This window comes from Eucyclogobius newberryi, unplaced genomic scaffold (genome assembly GCF_026437365.1).
Source record: "Eucyclogobius newberryi isolate DKJ021-1_F unplaced genomic scaffold, fEucNew1.0.hap1 SCAF_4, whole genome shotgun sequence".
Classification (NCBI taxonomy): Eukaryota; Metazoa; Chordata; class Actinopteri; order Gobiiformes; family Gobiidae; genus Eucyclogobius; species Eucyclogobius newberryi.
In genome coordinates this window covers 5623424-5642967 of record NW_027316056.1, presented here as the reverse complement: position 1 = coordinate 5642967, position 19544 = coordinate 5623424, and the positions used below count along the sequence as shown (strand labels likewise).

Below are 19544 nucleotides of genomic sequence, written 5' to 3'. Positions count from 1 at the left end.
TGTGTGTGTGTGGTGTGTGCGTGGTGTGTGTGTTTGTGCGTGGTGTGTGTGTGGTGTGTGTGTGTGCGTGGTGTGTGTGTGTGCGTGGTGTGTGCGTGTGCTTGGTGTGTGTGTGTGTGCGTGGTGTGTGTGTGGTGTGTGTGTGTGCGTGGTGTGTGTGTGGTGTGTGTGTGTGCTTGGTGTGTGTGTGTGTGCGTGGTGTGTGTGTGTGTGCGTGGTGTGTGTGTGGTGTGTGTGTGGTGTGTGTGTGTGTGTGTGTGTGTGCGTGGTGTGTGTGTGGTGTGTGTGTGGTGTGTGTGTGTGTGTGTGTGTGCGTGGTGTGTGTGTGGTGCGTGTGTGTGTGTGGTGTGTGTGTGTGCGTGGTGTGTGTGTGGTGTGTGTGTGTGCGTGGTGTGTGTGTGTGTGCGTGGTGTGTGTGTGGTGTGTGTGTGGTGTGTGTGTGTGTGTGTGTGTGCGTGGTGTGTGTGTGGTGTGTGTGTGGTGTGTGTGTGTGTGTGTGTGTGCGTGGTGTGTGTGTGGTGTGTGTGTGTGTGTGGTGTGTGTGTGTGCGTGGTGCACCTATTGAATCAAGCTCACATTATCTAGAAAGACATCATACAACTCTGGCCACCTGAGTCTATGAAATACATGGATTAAAACACACACAAACCAAAGTACATGAAATTACCCCTATTTTCTGAATAAGATAAAAAAAAAATCATGGAAATAAATAGGAGTAAATATTACTTCAACTGTTTTTCCGCCCAGTCCGCCCGAGCTACACAGGTCACAGACAAGATTTTTGTATTTTTCATTGTAAGTGAATTAGCACTTAATTAAAAGTAATCTAACAGAAATTGCTGCTGTAATTTGATTCTTTTAACAAAGCATGTCACTTGGACAGATGTGATATGGGCATGGCACACCACCCATATCACATCTGTCTGATGTTGCTCACAGTGGTCCAAGGGGCCGCTCAGGGAGTTTGTGTGTTTGCTGAAGAATTAGAGGGAATATTGATTGAGATGTATTTTACATTAAAACTAGGAATGTCCCGATCAGAGTATCTGCCGATACCGAGTCCCGATCCAATACTTTCATAACAGGTTGAAAAAATGCACAAATGCAACATAAACAGGTTTTCCCCAGTTTTTATTGTATTTCTTAACACTTTAACAGTGCACCTTTCTTTGAGGCAGCTTGAATAAGAAATAATAGTGCAAAATTTGAATTAAATAAAAACAGCAGCTCAACTTAGCATATACCCAGCAGCATGTAAACAAATAAACAAAGTGTGTATTAAATGAAAGTGCAACAGTGTCATAAAGTAAGACATTTCAGAACTGCACTCTTAATACTTTTCTGGCTTAAATAATAAAATGTTTTTCTTGATGAAATCCGTCTGAACGTGGAGTCCAGAGTAAGTCAGGGGCCAGAGTTCTGATCCTCGCTGTGGCCACGGTGTCTAACATGCTGCACTATCAGCCCGCACTGCGCTCCCCCGTGTCTGTGCTCCGGGATGGTGATGACGCCCTCGCCCAAACCGCACGTCGTCTCACCCATGATAATATCCTCCTTCGTACGGCGTCTTCTCGGGGCCTCTGACCACATAATGCCATTCAAGCATGGTTTTCTTCATATTAGCAGCATTGTCACGCAAAATTACATCGACCCGTTGCTTGTCGATGCCACAGTTATTGAGCATTTTCCCCTTAATCTGTTTGATGAGCTCTGCTGTGACATGCAGGGTCGCACTGCGTAAAACAAAACTAAAGTTTACTGCCGTAAAGTGTGGGCTTTACGGCAGTAAAATGTTGTGATCCATTCATGCGTTATACAGAGGTGAGAGACTAATAATAAGCTTGAAATATATAGTGCTGATCAAACTAATAAGAGTAAAATGTATATCCGATCAGTGATCGGGAGGCGACGTCCGATTCCGATCGAGTCTGAAACCACGTGATCGAGCCCGATTTCCGATCAGGTGATCAGATCACGACATCCCTAATTAAAACCCTTTTATTTTGCTTCTATAATAGTCACAATGATTATTTCCTGGTTCTAAAGACTACCGGAATAATCCTGTTTTCCCTTCTGCAGACTCGTGCTTACATCTGAAAGAAGAACATCAGCACATTCTACCGCCTCAAGAGGTGAGTGCTGGGGGCTTGTTAGCACTGACTCTTTGATAAGTCAGAGCATCTCCATTTCTCCAGGAGCAGCGCTGACAGTACCAGACCAGCTGGATCTATGGCTCGGGTAAAAATAGCCCCGCAGCAGCAGCAGGTGTGGCGGAGCGAGCGGTGGACTACGGCTGACGCTCAGGGACGAAAGAAACTCCAGAAATTCTACTTCTCCAATCAAACCATGTGCTCGAGCTGGAGTTAGCAACGGATAAGTAACCTAGTTAGTGAGTGATCCGTCATGTTAGCGCCGAGGAATGGGGTAATGTGTTGTGTAAGCCTCATTTGTGAAGATGCTTCTGTCCCGAGCTCGAAGGCAGCGACCGTTCATCATCGTTTGCACGAATCGGCAGAAAATAAAACTGCCTTAAGACGTTGAGATGTCAAGATTGATTCAGTTAATCGACAATAATGATTATTCAGTTCACATATAATGCAGGACCATGTGGTCAGGGCAATCAAGGCAGGCAGCGCTTGACCCATAAAATCTAAAATTCCAATTTTAGATTCTAGATTTTAAAGTGTTTTGATAAAATCTAAAATTACATCGGATTGTTATGGTGAAGAGGGAGCGAGAGTCGAAAGACAAAGCTCTCTATGTAGCGGTCAGTCTACATTCTACCACAGAACCAACACCACAGAGCCACCACCACAGAACCACCACCACAGAACCACCACCACCGAACCACCACCACAGAACCACCACCACAGAACCACCATCACCGAACCACCACCACAGAACCACCACCACAGAACCACCACCACCGAACCACCACCACAGAACCACCACCACCGAACCACCACCACAGAACCACCACCACAGAACCACCACCACCGAACCACCACCACAGAACCACCACCACAGAACCACCACCACAGAACTACCACCACCGAACCACCACCACAGAACCACCACCACAGAACCACCACCACAGAACCACCACCACAGAACTACCACCACCGAACCACCACCACAGAACCACCACCACAGAACCACCACCACAGAACCACCACCACAGAACCACCACCACCAACCACCACCACCGAACCACCACCACAGAACCACCACCACAGAGCCACCACAGAACCACCACCACAGAACCACCACCACCACCACCACAGAACCACCACCACAGAACCACCACCACATAACAACCACCACCACCACCACCACAGAACCACCACCACAGAACCACCACCACAGAACCACACCCACCACAGAACCACTACCACAGAACCATCACCACAGAACCACCACCACATAACCACCACCACAGAACCACCACCACAGAACCACCACCACGGAACCATCACCACAGAACCACCACCACAGAACCACCACCACATAACAACCACCACCACCACCACAGAACCATCACCACAGAATCATCACCACAGAACCACCACTACAGAACCATCACCACAGAATCATCACCACAGAACCACCACCACAGAACCATCACCACAGAACCATCACCACCACCACCACTACAGAACCATCACCACAGAACCACCACCACAGAACAATCACCACCACCACCACCACCACAGAACCATCACCACCACCACCACCACCACCACCACCACCACAGAACCACCACCACAGAACCATCACCACAGAACCATCACCACAGAACCACCACCACCACCACAGAAGCATCACCACCACCACCACCGCTACAGAACCATCACCACAGAACCACCACCACCACAGAACCATCACCACAGAACCACCACCACCACAGAACCACCACCACATAACAACCACCACCACATAACAACCACCACCACCACCACCACCACCACCACCACCACCACCACCACCACCACAGAACCACCACCACAGAACCACCACCACAGAACCATCACCACAGAATCATCACCACAGAACCATCACCACCACAACCACCGCCACAGAACCATCACCACAGAACCACCACCACCAAACCACCCCCACCGAACCACCACCACAGAACCACCACCACAGAACCACCACCACAGAACCACCACCACAGAACCACCACCACAGAACCACCACCACAGAACCACCACCACATAACAACCACCACCGAACCACCACCACAGAACCACCACCACAGAACCACCACCACAGAACCACCACCACCACCACAGAACCATCACCACAAAACCACCACCACAGAACCATCACCACAGAACCACCACCACCACAGAACCACCACCACATAACAACCACCACCACCACCACCACCACCACCACCACCACCACAGAACCACCACCACAGAACCACCACCACAGAACCATCACCACAGAATCATCACCACAGAACCATCACCACAGAACCACCACCACCACAGAACCACCACCACCGAACCACCACCACAGAATCACCACCACAGAACCACCACCACCAAACCACCACCACAGAACCACCACCACAGAACCACCACCACCGAACAACCACCACAGAACCACCACCACAGAACCACCACCACATAACAACCACCACCGAACCACCACCACAGAACCACCACCACAAAACCACCACCACAGAACCACCACCACCACCACCACCACCACAGAACCATCACCACAGAACCACCACCACAGAACCATCACCACAGAACCACCACCACCACAGAACCATCACCACAGAACCACCACCACCACCACCACCACAGAACCACCACCACAGAACCACCACAGAACCATCACCACAGAACCACCACCACCACAGAACCATCACCACAGAACCACCACCACCACCACCACCACAGAACCACCACCACAGAACCACCACAGAACCACCACCACATAACAACCACCACCGAACCACCACCACAGAACCACCACCACAAAACCACCACCACAGAACCACCACCACCACCACCACCACCACAGAACCATCACCACAGAACCACCACCACAGAACCACCACCACAGAACCACCACCACAGAACCACCACAGAACCACCACCACCGAACCACCACCACAGAACCACCACCACAGAACCACCATCACCGAACCACCACCACAGAACCACCACCACAGAACCACCACCACAGAACCACCATCACCGAACCACCACCACAGAACCACCACCACCGAACCACCACCACAGAACCACCACCACCGAACCACCACCACAGAACCACCACCACCGAACCACCACCACAGAACCACCACCACAGAACCACCACCACCGAACCACCACCACAGAACCACCACCACAGAACCACCACCACAGAACCACCACCACAGAACTACCACCACCGAACCACCACCACAGAACCACCACCACAGAACCACCACCACAGAATCATCACCACAGAACCATCACCACCACAACCACCGCCACAGAACCATCACCACAGAACCACCACCACCAAACCACCCCCACCGAACCACCACCACAGAACCACCACCACAGAACCACCACCACAGAACCACCACCACAGAACCACCACCACAGAACCACCACCACATAACAACCACCACCACCACCACCACAGAACCACCACCACAGAACCACACCCACCACAGAACCACTACCACAGAACCATCACCACAGAACCACCACCACATAACCACCACCACAGAACCACCACCACAGAACCACCACCACAGAACCATCACCACAGAACCACCACCACAGAACCACCACCACATAACAACCACCACCACCACCACAGAACCATCACCACAGAATCATCACCACAGAACCACCACTACAGAACCATCACCACAGAATCATCACCACAGAACCACCACCACAGAACCATCACCACAGAACCATCACCACCACCACCACTACAGAACCATCACCACAGAACCACCACCACAGAACAATCACCACCACCACCACCACCACCACCACCACCACAGAACCATCACCACCACCACCACCACCACCACCACCACCACAGAACCACCACCACAGAACCATCACCACAGAACCATTACCACAGAACCACCACCACCACCACAGAACCATCACCACCACCACCACCGCTACAGAACCATCACCACAGAACCACCACCACCACAGAACCACCACCACCGAACCGTCACCACAGAACCACCTCCACATAACAACCACCACCACCACCACCACCACCACAGAACCACCACCACAGAACCACCACCACAGAACCACCACCACAGAACCACCGCCACAGAACCATCACCACAGAACCACCACCACCAAACCACCCCCACCGAACCACCACCACAAAACCACCACCACAGAACCACCACCACAGAAACACCACCACAGAACCACCACCACAGAACCACCACCACAGAACCACCACCACAGAACCACCACCACAGAACCACCACCACAGAACCACCACCACAGAACCACCACCACCACCACCACCACCACCACAGAACCATCACCACAGAACCACCACCACAGAACCATCACCACAGAACCACCACCACCACAGAACCACCACCACAGAACCATCACCACAGAACCACCACCACCACCACCACAGAACCACCACCACCACAGAACCACCACCACAGAACCACCACCACATAACAACCACCACCACCACCACCACCACCACCACAGAACCACCACCACAGAACCACCACCACAGAACCATCACCACAGAATCATCACCACAGAACCATCACCACAGAACCACCACCACCGAACCACCACCACAGAACCACCACCACAGAACCACCACCACCAAACCACCACCACAGAACCACCACCACAGAACCACCACCACCGAACCACCACCACAGAACCACCACCACAGAACCACCACCACAGAACCACCACCACCACCACAGAACCATCACCACAGAACCACCACCACAGAACCATCACCACAGAACCACCACCACCACAGAACCATCACCACAGAACCACCACCACCACCACCACAGAACCATCACCACAGAACCACCACCACCACAGAACCATCACCACAGAACCACCACCACCACCACCACCACCACAGAACCACCACCACCACCACCACAGAACCATCACCACAGAACCATCACCACAGAACCACCACCACCGAACCACCACCACCACCACCACCACCACCACAGAACCATCACCGCAGAACCATCACCACAGAACCATCACCGCAGAACCGCCACCACCACCACCACAGTTGGGTTTAAACTGTGAACTCCTTCCACAGCTCTAATTGAAAAACGATTAAATACAAAGCCTTATTGATTGCTTATTAAGCAGTGGTACACATTAATTGCACATACATTGTTCTTGTGGCTGGGATTAGCTGCCTCGTTTATCATGTTGTATCAGCTGCCTGAATAATTACACCATTCGTTATAAAAAAACATATGGGTCTCAATGACAAGGCAACATTTATCCTGTCCACGACACTAATTGTTTTCCTCGTTCCTGATTTGCATTATGCTGTATGGAATTATCAATGAACGGCGCCCACAAGACGACGGGTCGACGCTGTGAACACACTGGGAGGTCTGTTGTGGCTCCGCTTGAATTCAAATGAGGCTCGAGTGAAGGTGTGCGGACCTCAAAAACAGAGAGAGCAACAAGGTGTGAGAGACGAGAAACACGGACATGTGGGTCAATGCAGAGAGTGGTAAAACTGTTGAAATGAGATATTGATCTATTAATTTGACCTTTATTTAACCAGGACAGCCCTGCTACAACTACCACGCTCATACATCGGGAGTCATGACCTTGTTCGAGCTGTTTGTTTACTGAGGAGCGAAAACTCCAGAGTTTACAGGTCCCACAGTCTAAGCCGGTCTAGGATCTGGTCGAAGCTCTGCCCAGTGACTATAGCCACGTTTCCACTGGTTCAGGTACAACTGTAGGATTTGCTGCGCTTGTTGAAACAAAACAAACTTGTGGCCCATTGTGTTTTTGGTGCATGATTGTCCAGAATAACGTTTGATCAAGAGAAGTGTAAAGCGTCATTTCGGTGCTAATCGCTATCACTTAAAATCTACACACAGCACTTCAAATATTTCTGGTGTTACTCATGTGTGTTTGAGTGGTTTTCAGTCACCAAAATAGTGCTGGTTTTTCATTTGCAATGTTAGGATGCTAACGCTAACTCTTCCATTGAAAATACATTAGTGCTAACTCTGGTACCAGGCCTATAGCACATGTTAGTAACAGCGGTTTCCTGTTTATCGACACACGACACTGATGATGTCACCAACAACACCATCAGAAGCAACTATTTGGAGAGCGTTTTTTTATTTTAATAAACATATTTTGTGGATTACTGATGTAAATTGTAATTTAACATAATGTGCTTGTTTACTGTTTAATTGTATTGTTGTGTATTGTATGGTTGGTCTTTATATGTTACTTGTATAATCCAAGTGGAATAGGCTGGAATAGGTGCAGCTGTCCTTGTAAGACCTCCAACGCACACCTCCAAACGCAGACCTCCAAACATACACCTATAAGCACAGACCTCCAAACATAGACCTATAAGCACAGACCTCCAAACATAGACCTATAAGCACAGACCTCCAAACATAGACCTATAAGCACAGACCTCCAAACATAGACCTATAAGCACAGACCTCCAAACATAGACCTATAAGCACAGACCTCCAAACATAGACCTATAAGCACAGACCTCCAAACATAGACCTATAAGCACAGACCTCCAAACATAGACCTATAAGCACAGACCTCCAAACATAGACCTATAAGCACAGACCTCCAAACATAGACCTATAAGCACAGACCTCCAAACATAGACCTATAAGCACAGACCTCCAAACATAGACCTATAAGCACAGACCTCCAAACATAGACCTATAAGCACAGACCTCCAAACATAGACCTATAAGCACAGACCTCCAAACATAGACCTATAAGCACAGACCTCCAAACATAGACCTATAAGCACAGACCTCCAAACATAGACCTATAAGCACAGACCTCCAAACATAGACCTATAAGCACAGACCTCCAAACATAGACCTATAAGCACAGACCTCCAAACATAGACCTATAAGCACAGACCTCCAAACATAGACCTATAAGCACAGACCTCCAAACGCAGAGCACCTCTAAACTCCCAGCACAGTATGGAGTCGCTGACCTTTGTGTTGGTGTGTGTGGAGCTGTGACATGTTCAGAGACAGAGCAGTGGAACAGCAGCTTCAGTGGCTGTGATTTGGCCCCGGGCCCCGCTCTGTTTCTCCTCAGTCACTTCACGGCCCACACACTCTTCACTCTGAGCCGTCCATCAAGATTTCAGCCTCCAGCTCAAACCTCCACCACTGACGCTGACACAGAAGGAGACCAGGGACTCTAAATTAGATTCACACTGTGATTCAGTCCTCAGTCACACTGTGGAGGAGATAAACTGCTTCTGTGTCACACGTCCTGGGGCAGACGTAGTAGTCCCACTTTTTTTCTTGTACTACTTACTTTTCCTCTCATAAAGCTGTAGTTACATCGGAACTTTGTGCACAGTCTGCCTCTGATTTTAGGGCTGCAACTGACAATTATTTTGGTAATCTATTCATCTCGCTCATTGAGTTTCAAGTGTGTCAGAGAACACAAATGTGCACTGAGGTATTGCAAGGTCTTGGAAAATAATCCACTTTGAGGGTTTGAGTGTCTTGTGCAACCATCATTGTCAAATAAAATTATTGAGCACATTTCAATTCAAATTATTTTGTAAAGCCCCAACTCCCAACCACACGTGGCAGAGATGCAGGGGTCTTGCTATGTACATTCAGGGATGGTGGGGACGCTCTAGAGATGCACCGATCAATCGGCCGCCGATTAAAAAAGCCGGTTTTAGGTCGAATCGGCCAGAATCGGTGACCGGCCGGTCCATGTCGTAATTGCCGGTTTTCGGCCGATCCAAACTGACCCGCATGCGCGCATGCGCGGTGCGTAGCAGCTCAAAGTGTCCAGTTTACATTAAAGTCTATGTAAACGTGTGTCGAACTCCTCCCGCGTTTCCCGCGGCGCGATTCCTGCTTTTTCGCCGTGGAGCGCGGCCGCGGAGGGTGCGTTTTGGTGTTTTCCGCTCTAGACGCTTTGACAGGCGCATAAGCTTCAAAGCGTTAAAATCGTTCGTGGCAGAATAGTTCAGATTTGTTCAACTTTGTTGGAACACAAGAAGGACCGAGCCTGGAGGAGGATCAGAGGAGACTGGACTGTGGGGTAAGTTATTACAACTTTGAGACGATTACAATCTACGTGTTGATAGTTGATGCGTCAAAATAATTTGCGCTGGTTTGTGTTTGACGAGTTCATGTGTTTATTCAGAGTTATCTGCAGAAGAGTACACATTATATGAAGGGGCCAGAAGAAGCAGCAGCAGGGCTGTCAGAAGAGTTAGTTGTTGTTGTTGTTGTTCTGCTCAACTAGCAGAGCTAAGCTACGAGCTAATGCTGACAATAGATCTCATCCACCTGAAATGAGACTTTAAAAGCACTTTGATGCATTTGAGACATACATTACATAGATACAAAACTTAAATTACTGACTCGAACAGTGAAATGAGTGACTACAATCTAATGTCAGGACTATTTAACTGTCCCACAGCCTCAAAGACATGTTCACACAATCAGCTGTGCTCTAGAATCTATAGTGCTCTAGAATCTATAGTGCACAGCTCATTGTGCTTCTAGTGAGTGTGTGAAGTTATCAAAGAGCTGATGAAACTGGAAAATGATATTGGCAACATATGTGCCTCATTAAATATACTGTATTATAATAGTAAAAGTTTGAATAATATTGCAGTAAATGTACTGGGCTCAAATATAACTGCTGTACAATGTTCTTTAAGATCTGGATTTGCCTTCAGCCCTCCCTGTTGTCCCTGCTCCTGTTGCTCTTGCCCCTGCTCCTGCCCCTGCTGCTCCTGCCCTGCTGCTCCTGCCTCTGTTGCTCCTGCTCCTGTTGCTCCTGCCCTGCTGCTCCTGCCCCTGCTGCTCCTGCTCCTGCTGCTCCTGCTCCTTCAAGGGATGCTGGCCCTTCTGCTGCACCCACAGGTGTGTAAAAGCATTTGGTTGGATTACAATTTGTTTTTTAGCCCGTGTCATCTAAATTGCAATGTGTGTTTTTTTTGTAGAACCACGAGGAAGAGGTCCTGGAGCCAGAGTCCTCCAGCTTTGAGAGGGAGGTGCTGGAGCCAGAGTCCTCCAGCTTTGAGAGGGAGGTCCTGGAGCCAGAGTCCTCCAGCTTTGAGAGGGAGGTCCTGGAGCCAGAGTCCTCCAGCTTTGAGAGGGAGGTCCTGGAGCCAGAGTCCTCCAGCTTTGAGAGGGAGGTGCTGGAGCCAGAGTCCACCAGCTTTGAGAGGAGGTGCTGGAGCCAGAGTCCTCCAGCTTTGAGAGGGAGGTCCTGGAGCCAGAGTCCTCCAGCTTTGAGAGGGAGGTGCTGGAGCCAGAGTCCTCCAGCTTTGAGAGGAGGTGCTGGAGCCAGAGTCCTCCAGCTTTGAGAGGGAGGTGCTGGAGCCAGAGTCCTCCAGCTTTGAGAGGGAGGTGCTGGAGCCAGAGTCCTCCAGCTTTGAGAGGGAGGTCCTGGAGCCAGAGTCCTCCAGCTTTGAGAGGGAGGTCCTGGAGCCAGAGTCCTCCAGCTTTGAGAGGGAGGTGCTGGAGCCAGAGTCCTCCAGCTTTGAGAGGGAGGTGCTGGAGCCAGAGTCCTCCAGCTTTGAGAGGGAGGTCCTGGAGCCAGAGTCCTCCAGCTTTGAGAGGGAGGTGCTGGAGCCAGAGTCCTCCAGCTTTGAGAGGGAGGTCCTGGAGCCAGAGTCCTCCAGCTTTGAGAGGGAGGTGCTGGAGACAGAGTCCTCCAGCTTTGAGAGGGAGGTGCTGGAGCCAGAGTCCACCAGCTTTGAGAGGAGGTGCTGGAGCCAGAGTCCTCCAGCTTTGAGAGGGAGGTCCTGGAGCCAGAGTCCTCCAGCTTTGAGAGGGAGGTGCTGGAGCCAGAGTCCACCAGCTTTGAGAGGAGGTGCTGGAGCCAGAGTCCTCCAGCTTTGAGAGGGAGGTCCTGGAGCCAGAGTCCTCCAGCTTTGAGAGGGAGGTCCTGGAGCCAGAGTCCTCCAGCTTTGAGAGGGAGGTCCTGGAGCCAGAGTCCTCCAGCTTTGAGAGGGAGGTGCTGGCAGCGCTCTAGGACTGACCCTCCTCATGTTCCACCTGCTTCCTCTCCTGCAGAGAGTTCCAGCTCATTCAAAAGAATGTGTAAAATTGCAAATGTATAAATTACTATATGAAAATAGTTCATTTGATTTAAATCTGGAACCACTGGAGCTGCATCTTCTGGAGAAGAAATGGACTCCTTTTTCCTCTGTGTCCCCCACTCTTCTCCAGGCCATATATTAGTTAGTATATAGTTCTGTATATATATATTATTTTTATATATAGTTATGTATTTTTCCACAAAATAAATTACATTTTATATTATAAAACGTGTGTCCTGTATACATGCAACTTTTTCACATATATAATACTGGGTAGTTTGTGGGAAAATCAGTGGCTAGATAGAAAATCGGTATTGGAAAAATCAGTTTTGGCAGGTCAGACCGCCTTAAAAACCGGAAATCGGTATCGGCCAAGAATTTTGGAATCGGTGCATCTCTAGGACGCTCACATGATAAATCAACATGGTCGCCATCTGATTTGACATGGGGGGAAATAAACCATCCCTAAAACCCAACTTTATCCCATGTTTTAAGTAGCGCCATCATTAAAATTCTACTTCAAATAAACAAGTTCATACCGCTGCGTCAAAGCATAATATTCAGTCTATGTGGACGCACGTCTTAGGCGTCCAGCGTTTTTGCAGCGTGTTTTGCGGCGTGAATCCTGAATTTTGAGCGTCGGACTCGGCACATTGGGGGCGTTCGAGCATCAGACGCTTTAGACGCGCACGTCCAGCACGTCCAGCGCGTCCAGCGCGTCCAGCGCGTCCAGCACGTCCAGCACGTCCAGCACGTCCAGCACGTCCAGCACGTCCAGCACGGCCAGCACGGCCAGCGCGTCCAGCGCGTCCAGCGCGTCCAGCGCGTCCAGCGCGTCCAGCGCAGCCAGCGCGTCCAGCACGGCCAGCGCGGCCAGCGCGTCCAGCACGTCCAGCGCGTCCAGCGCGTCCAGCGCGTCCAGCGCGTCCAGCACGTCCAGCACGTCCAGCACGGCCAGCACGGCCAGCGCGTCCAGCGCGTCCAGCGCGTCCAGCGCGTCCAGCGCGTCCAGCGCGTCCAGCGCGTCCAGCACGTCCAGCACGTCCAGCACGTCCAGCACGTCCAGCGCGTCCAGAGCGGCCAGTGTGGCCAACGCAGAAAAGTTGGGAATGCTGAACTTTCTCTGTGGCAGATGCGGCGCAGCCACCAATCAGAGATTACGCTCTAGTGACGTGCCTACACACTACCCCAAAACAAACCCCGCAAAAAAATCTTCAAGACGCAGCTCTTGGAGCAAATAAAGAAATTCACTAAATTTATATTAATATTGTATCATTTTCACATTTCTTGTCGGTGGATGGGCCTATACACCATGTACTAGTATTTTTAGACTTATACACATATAATAGTATGTTTAGACTTATACACCATGTAATAGTGTGTTTAGGCTTTTACACCATGTACTAGTATGTTTAGGCTTATACACCATGTACTAGTATTTTTAGACTTATACACCATGTAATAGTATGTTTAGACTTATACATCATGTAATAGTGTGTTCAGACTTATACACCATGTAATAGTATGTTTAGACTTATACACTATGTAATAGTATGTTTAGACTTATACATCATGTAATAGTATGTTTAGACTTATACACCATGTAATAGTATGTTTAGACTTATACACATATAATAGTATGTTTAGACTTATACACCATGTACTAGTATTTTTAGACTTATACACATATAATAGTATGTTTAGACTTATACACCATGTAATAGTATGTTTAGACTTATACACATATAATAGTATGTTTAGACTTATACACCATGTACTAGTATGTTTAGACTTATACATCATGTAATAGTGTGTTTAGACTTATACACCATGTAATAGTATGTTTAGACTTATACACTATGTAATAGTATGTTTAGACTTATACACATGTAATAGTGTGTTTAGACTTATACACCATGTAATAGTGTGTTTAGGCTTATACACCGTGTAATAGTATGTTTAGACTTATACACCATGTACTAGTATGTTTAGGCTTTTACACCATGTACTAGTATGTTTAGGCTTATACACCATGTACTAGTATTTTTAGACTTATACACCATGTAATAGTATGTTTAGACTTATACATCATGTAATAGTGTGTTTAGACTTATACACCATGTAATAGTATGTTTAGACTTATACACTATGTAATAGTATGTTTAGACTTATACATCATGTAATAGTATGTTTAGACTTATACACCATGTAATAGTGTGTTTAGGCCTATACATCATGTAATAGTATGTTTAGACTTATACATCATGTAATAGTGTGTTTAGACTTATACACCATGTAATAGTGTGTTTAGGCTTATACACCATGTAATAGTATGTTTAGACTTATACACCATGTAATAGTGTGTTTAGGCTTATACACCATGTAATAGTATGTTTAGACTTATACACCATGTAATAGTGTGTTTAGACTTATACACATGTAATAGTGTGTTTAGGCTTATACACCGTGTAATAGTATGTTTAGACTTATACATCATGTAATAGTGTGTTTAGACTTATACACCATGTAATAGTGTGTTTAGACTTATACACCATGTAATAGTGTGTTTAGGCTTATACACCGTGTAATAGTATGTTTAGACTTATACATCATGTAATAGTGTGTTTAGACTTATACACCATGTAATAGTGTGTTTAGACTTATACACATGTAATAGTGTGTTTAGACTTATACACCATGTAATAGTGTGTTTAGGCTTATACACCGTGTAATAGTATGTTTAGACTTATACATCATGTAATAGTGTGTTTAGACTTATACACCATGTAATAGTGTGTTTAGACTTATACACCATGTAATAGTGTGTTTAGGCCTATACATCATGTAATAGTATGTTTAGACTTATACATCATGTAATAGTGTGTTTAGACTTATACACCATGTAATAGTGTGTTTAGGCTTATACACCGTGTAATAGTATGTTTAGACTTATACACCGTGTAATAGTGTGTTTAGACTTATACACCATGTAATAGTATGTTTAGACTTATACACCATGTAATAGTGTGTTTAGACTTATACACCATGTAATAGTGTGTTTAGGCTTATACACCGTGTAATAGTATGTTTAGACTTATACACCGTGTAATAGTATGTTTAGACTTATACACCATGTTATAGTATGTTTAGACTTATACACCGTGTAATAGTGTGTTTAGACTTATACACCATGTAATAGTATGTTTAGACTTATACACCATGTAATAGTATGTTTAGACTTATACACCATGTAATAGTGTGTTTAGACTTATACACCGTGTAATAGTATGTTTAGACTTATACACCATGTAATAGTATGTTTAGACTTATACACCGTGTAATAGTATGTTTAGACTTATACACCATGTAATAGTATGTTTAGACTTATACACCATGTAATAGTATGTTTAGACTTATACATCATGTAATAGTGTGTTTAGGCTTATACACCGTGTAATAGTATGTTTAGACTTATACATCATGTAATAGTGTGTTTAGACTTATACACCATGTAATAGTATGTTTAGACTTATACACCATGTAATAGTGTGTTTAGACTTATACACCGTGTAATAGTATGTTTAGACTTATACACCATGTAATAGTATGTTTAGACTTATACACCGTGTAATAGTATGTTTAGACTTATACACCATGTAATAGTGTGTTTAGACTTATACACCGTGTAATAGTATGTTTAGACTTATACACCATGTAATAGTATGTTTAGACTTATACACCGTGTAATAGTATGTTTAGACTTATACACCATGTAATAGTATGTTTAGACTTATACACCATGTAATAGTATGTTTAGACTTATACATCATGTAATAGTGTGTTTAGGCTTATACACCGTGTAATAGTATGTTTAGACTTATACATCATGTAATAGTATGTTTAGACTTATACACCATGTAATAGTATGTTTAGACTTATACACCATGTAATAGTATGTTTAGACTTATACACCGTGTAATAGTATGTTTAGGCTTATACACCGTGTAATAGTATGTTTAGACTTATACACCATGTAATAGTATGTTTAGACTTATACATCATGTAATAGTGTGTTTAGGCTTATACACCGTGTAATAGTATGTTTAGACTTATACACCATGTAATAGTGTGTTTAGGCTTATACACCGTGTAATAGTATGTTTAGACTTATACACCATGTAATAGTGTGTTTAGGCTTATACACCATGTAATAGTATGTTTAGACTTATACACCATGTAATAGTATGTTTAGACTTATACATCATGTAATAGTATGTTTAGACTTATACATCATGTAATAGTGTGTTTAGACTTATACACCATGTAATAGTGTGTTTAGACTTATACACCATGTAATAGTATGTTTAGACTTATACACCATGTAATAGTATGTTTAGACTTATACACCATGTAATAGTATGTTTAGACTTATACATCATGTAATAGTGTGTTTAGGCTTATACACCATGTAATAGTATGTTTAGACTTATACATCATGTAATAGTGTGTTTAGACTTATACACCATCTAATAGTGTGTTTAGACTTATACACCATCTAATAGGCGCGGTGAAATAGCCCAGCAGTTTCAGGAGCCGCGGCACGGCCATATAGCCTCATGACTAACCCTAACCCTAACCTTAACCCTAACCCTGACCCTAAGGAGGAAAATGCAACCCCATATGAGGCATATTTACCATCCCTTTAAAAGATTCTGGGGAGAGCACTGAGATGGGTCACCGGGCATTGTGACCACTGCTCCTGACAGGTCACCACAGCGGCATTGACTGATGGGTGCAGAGGACAAATATCTCTACGGGGACAAAGGCCAGTCTAATCTAACAGCAGTTGATGGGCTGCACAAACTTGTTGATTTTACCAGCATAAAAAAATCAGACAATAAAACACAAGTCACTGGTCAATAAGAGAGTAGATTAACCAACTCTCACAGGGATTAAGAGCGCCCCCTGTCCTTAGACACAGAGCTCTGAAAATATATTAGATTTTTTTTTCCCCTAAATGTTGTAATTTGGCAATGTTGTATTACATGGTGTGCTGAAAAACACTGATCAAGCAATTATTATTTCAGTACAATTACAAAAGCATGTCAATATGAGATATTTTCAAATTAGTTTTTTCATTAAAAACATACATTTGACATGTTTCTTGTGTCATTTTGGCATCATTCCTGCTGTGTAGCTTGTTTTGAAGTGTGTAAAAAGTTCTGAAAACTATAATCTGATTACCAAATTGACTAATAGATTAGTTGTAATGAACTTGTCATAGCTTCGTCCTATTGTAAAACATTTTCAAGAAAGAACCTGATGAGTTGTGATGTTTAGGGATGAGAGAGTGTTATAGTGAATAAGTTGCTCTAAAAATTCCAAAATGCAAATTCAGGCTGTGTTTTAAGTTGAATCCACATCCGTAATATTCCTTGATCAGCTTGGGTTTTTTATCGAAAGGTCCATGAAACCATGTGACAGTTCAGACTTTGTAGTGTGAATGTGAATTGTATAATCTTTTTAATAAGACAAAATAAATGAAGTGTAATGCAGGCAAAGTGCCAAAAGGTTTGTGAACGCTAAGACGTAAGAACTACAGCATAAACTACCTGTCTCCTCCTTTTACTGTCTGAAAACAAGTTCCCAACTTGGACTGTGACTGTGATTGGTGTCAGTTTAGTTTCAGTTTCCACGTCTCCTCTTCCACTAATGGGCCGCACAATCTCCTCCTCGACTCTCGCCTCCTCGACTCTCTCCTCGTTTCCTTGTCAGCTGTCTCCTTTCCTCCTCTCCGTCCATGTCTCGAGCTTCTGTTTTGTCTTATAAAGGCCTCTCTCACTCTGGAGGGATTTTTCACTGCTTCAGACAAATGTTTGGAGGAGGAGGCTTGGCTTGGATGATATATAATGTTCCGTTTCTGGTGCTACAGCTACGCCATCTAGCTAATGGATTTGCCGACTGCACATACATTTACTGTGTCTCCCTCATAAAATACTCTGCCATTCCACCAGCTGATGTCATGAGGTGGTATTCTCCTTCTATTCTCTTTAGTCCGGCAGTTGATTTGCGCGCCGCCATCCAGAAAATAACGCCCTGACAGACATCGAGTTATTTGCAGCATCAGGATAATAAACATGTTCCATTATATTCAAAGACTTTAATCTATGTTTTTTATTTCCAATTAGAATTTTGCTGCTTCTCCACCTGTAAGATGGTTGATGGTGTTTAGCCTTCAACGTTTCTACTGGCCCCATCGTCCTCCAGTGCATGCTCAGGTCCTGGGTCGCTGAGCACTGACGTCACTCAACGTAACAGAAATGTTCTCTTAATGAATCGATCTAAATTGGACCTGAATTCAACTTTTTAATCTTGAGGCCGATCTCAGTGATTCACAAAAAGACGAAGAGTAATTGTGAAAAAGTTTGTGTCTGTGAGACGTAAGCTAAAGTAAACAGGACCTGCTTTTTCAGCATTCATTTCACTTCTCTGCAAATCCTCTACTCTTGTTTTAACCTCTCTTTATGTCATGCACTGGCTTTGGATAACGTTAGATGCCTTTTTTACTGGAAATATCCGATTTTGGCACTTGACAAAGCGAGTGCCATACGTCGATAAACAGGAAGCATCAGTGGAAATATGGCACTTTATCACAAATTCAAGTCAGCGTTTGGTGATAAATGTTTCTTTAAATCTTTGTGTCTTCCTCTCCTCGTCGCGCCTCACGCTGTTTCAATGGGGTCAATGCTCCCCTGTTTTGGCTCTGGCACGTCATACTTTTAACATTTGTGTAAAATAACACTTTTAATACCCTTGGCTCTGTTCTTGTTCTCTTATTGATATGACAGAAAAAAACAGACCAGTCAAAGTGCAAAAAAGATCATAGGTGTTTTATTAAAAATACTTTTCTGAGTGAGTGGTGTCACCGCTCCACAGATCTGACCTGTAACTAGATAAGTGTAAGGGCGCGCTGTGGAACATTCCAGTCAAAGCATTAACGTTTGGTAAGAACAGCAATGTACGGCTGAACTAATTTGACCTGTTTTCCACACAGTTTCATTTATAAAACATCACATTAAGGCAGAGAGCTTTAAAAGGCCTAAAATGATGAATTGGACTTAAATGCTAAATGCTAAATGCTACGCGAGAACGAGGAGCGTCCTGCTGGGAAATAATTACAACGCTCTGAACAAACACAAACCTCTCTTTACAGA

At 45.5% G+C, this 19544-nt stretch overlaps 1 protein-coding gene across 1 annotated transcript in view; it reads left to right on the top strand.

The window, feature by feature from the left end:
• The first annotated feature begins 1449 nt into the window (after positions 1–1449).
• LOC140377337 (uncharacterized) overlaps positions 1450–19544 on the top strand; it is a 22233-nt gene continuing 4138 nt past the window's right edge. Inside the window, exons 1-3 of the mRNA XM_072462712.1 lie at positions 1450–1501; positions 2080–2132; positions 13014–13399. Of these exons, the coding sequence (XP_072318813.1) occupies positions 1450–1501; positions 2080–2132; positions 13014–13399 (491 nt within the window). The remainder of the gene's footprint in view (positions 1502–2079; positions 2133–13013; positions 13400–19544) is intronic.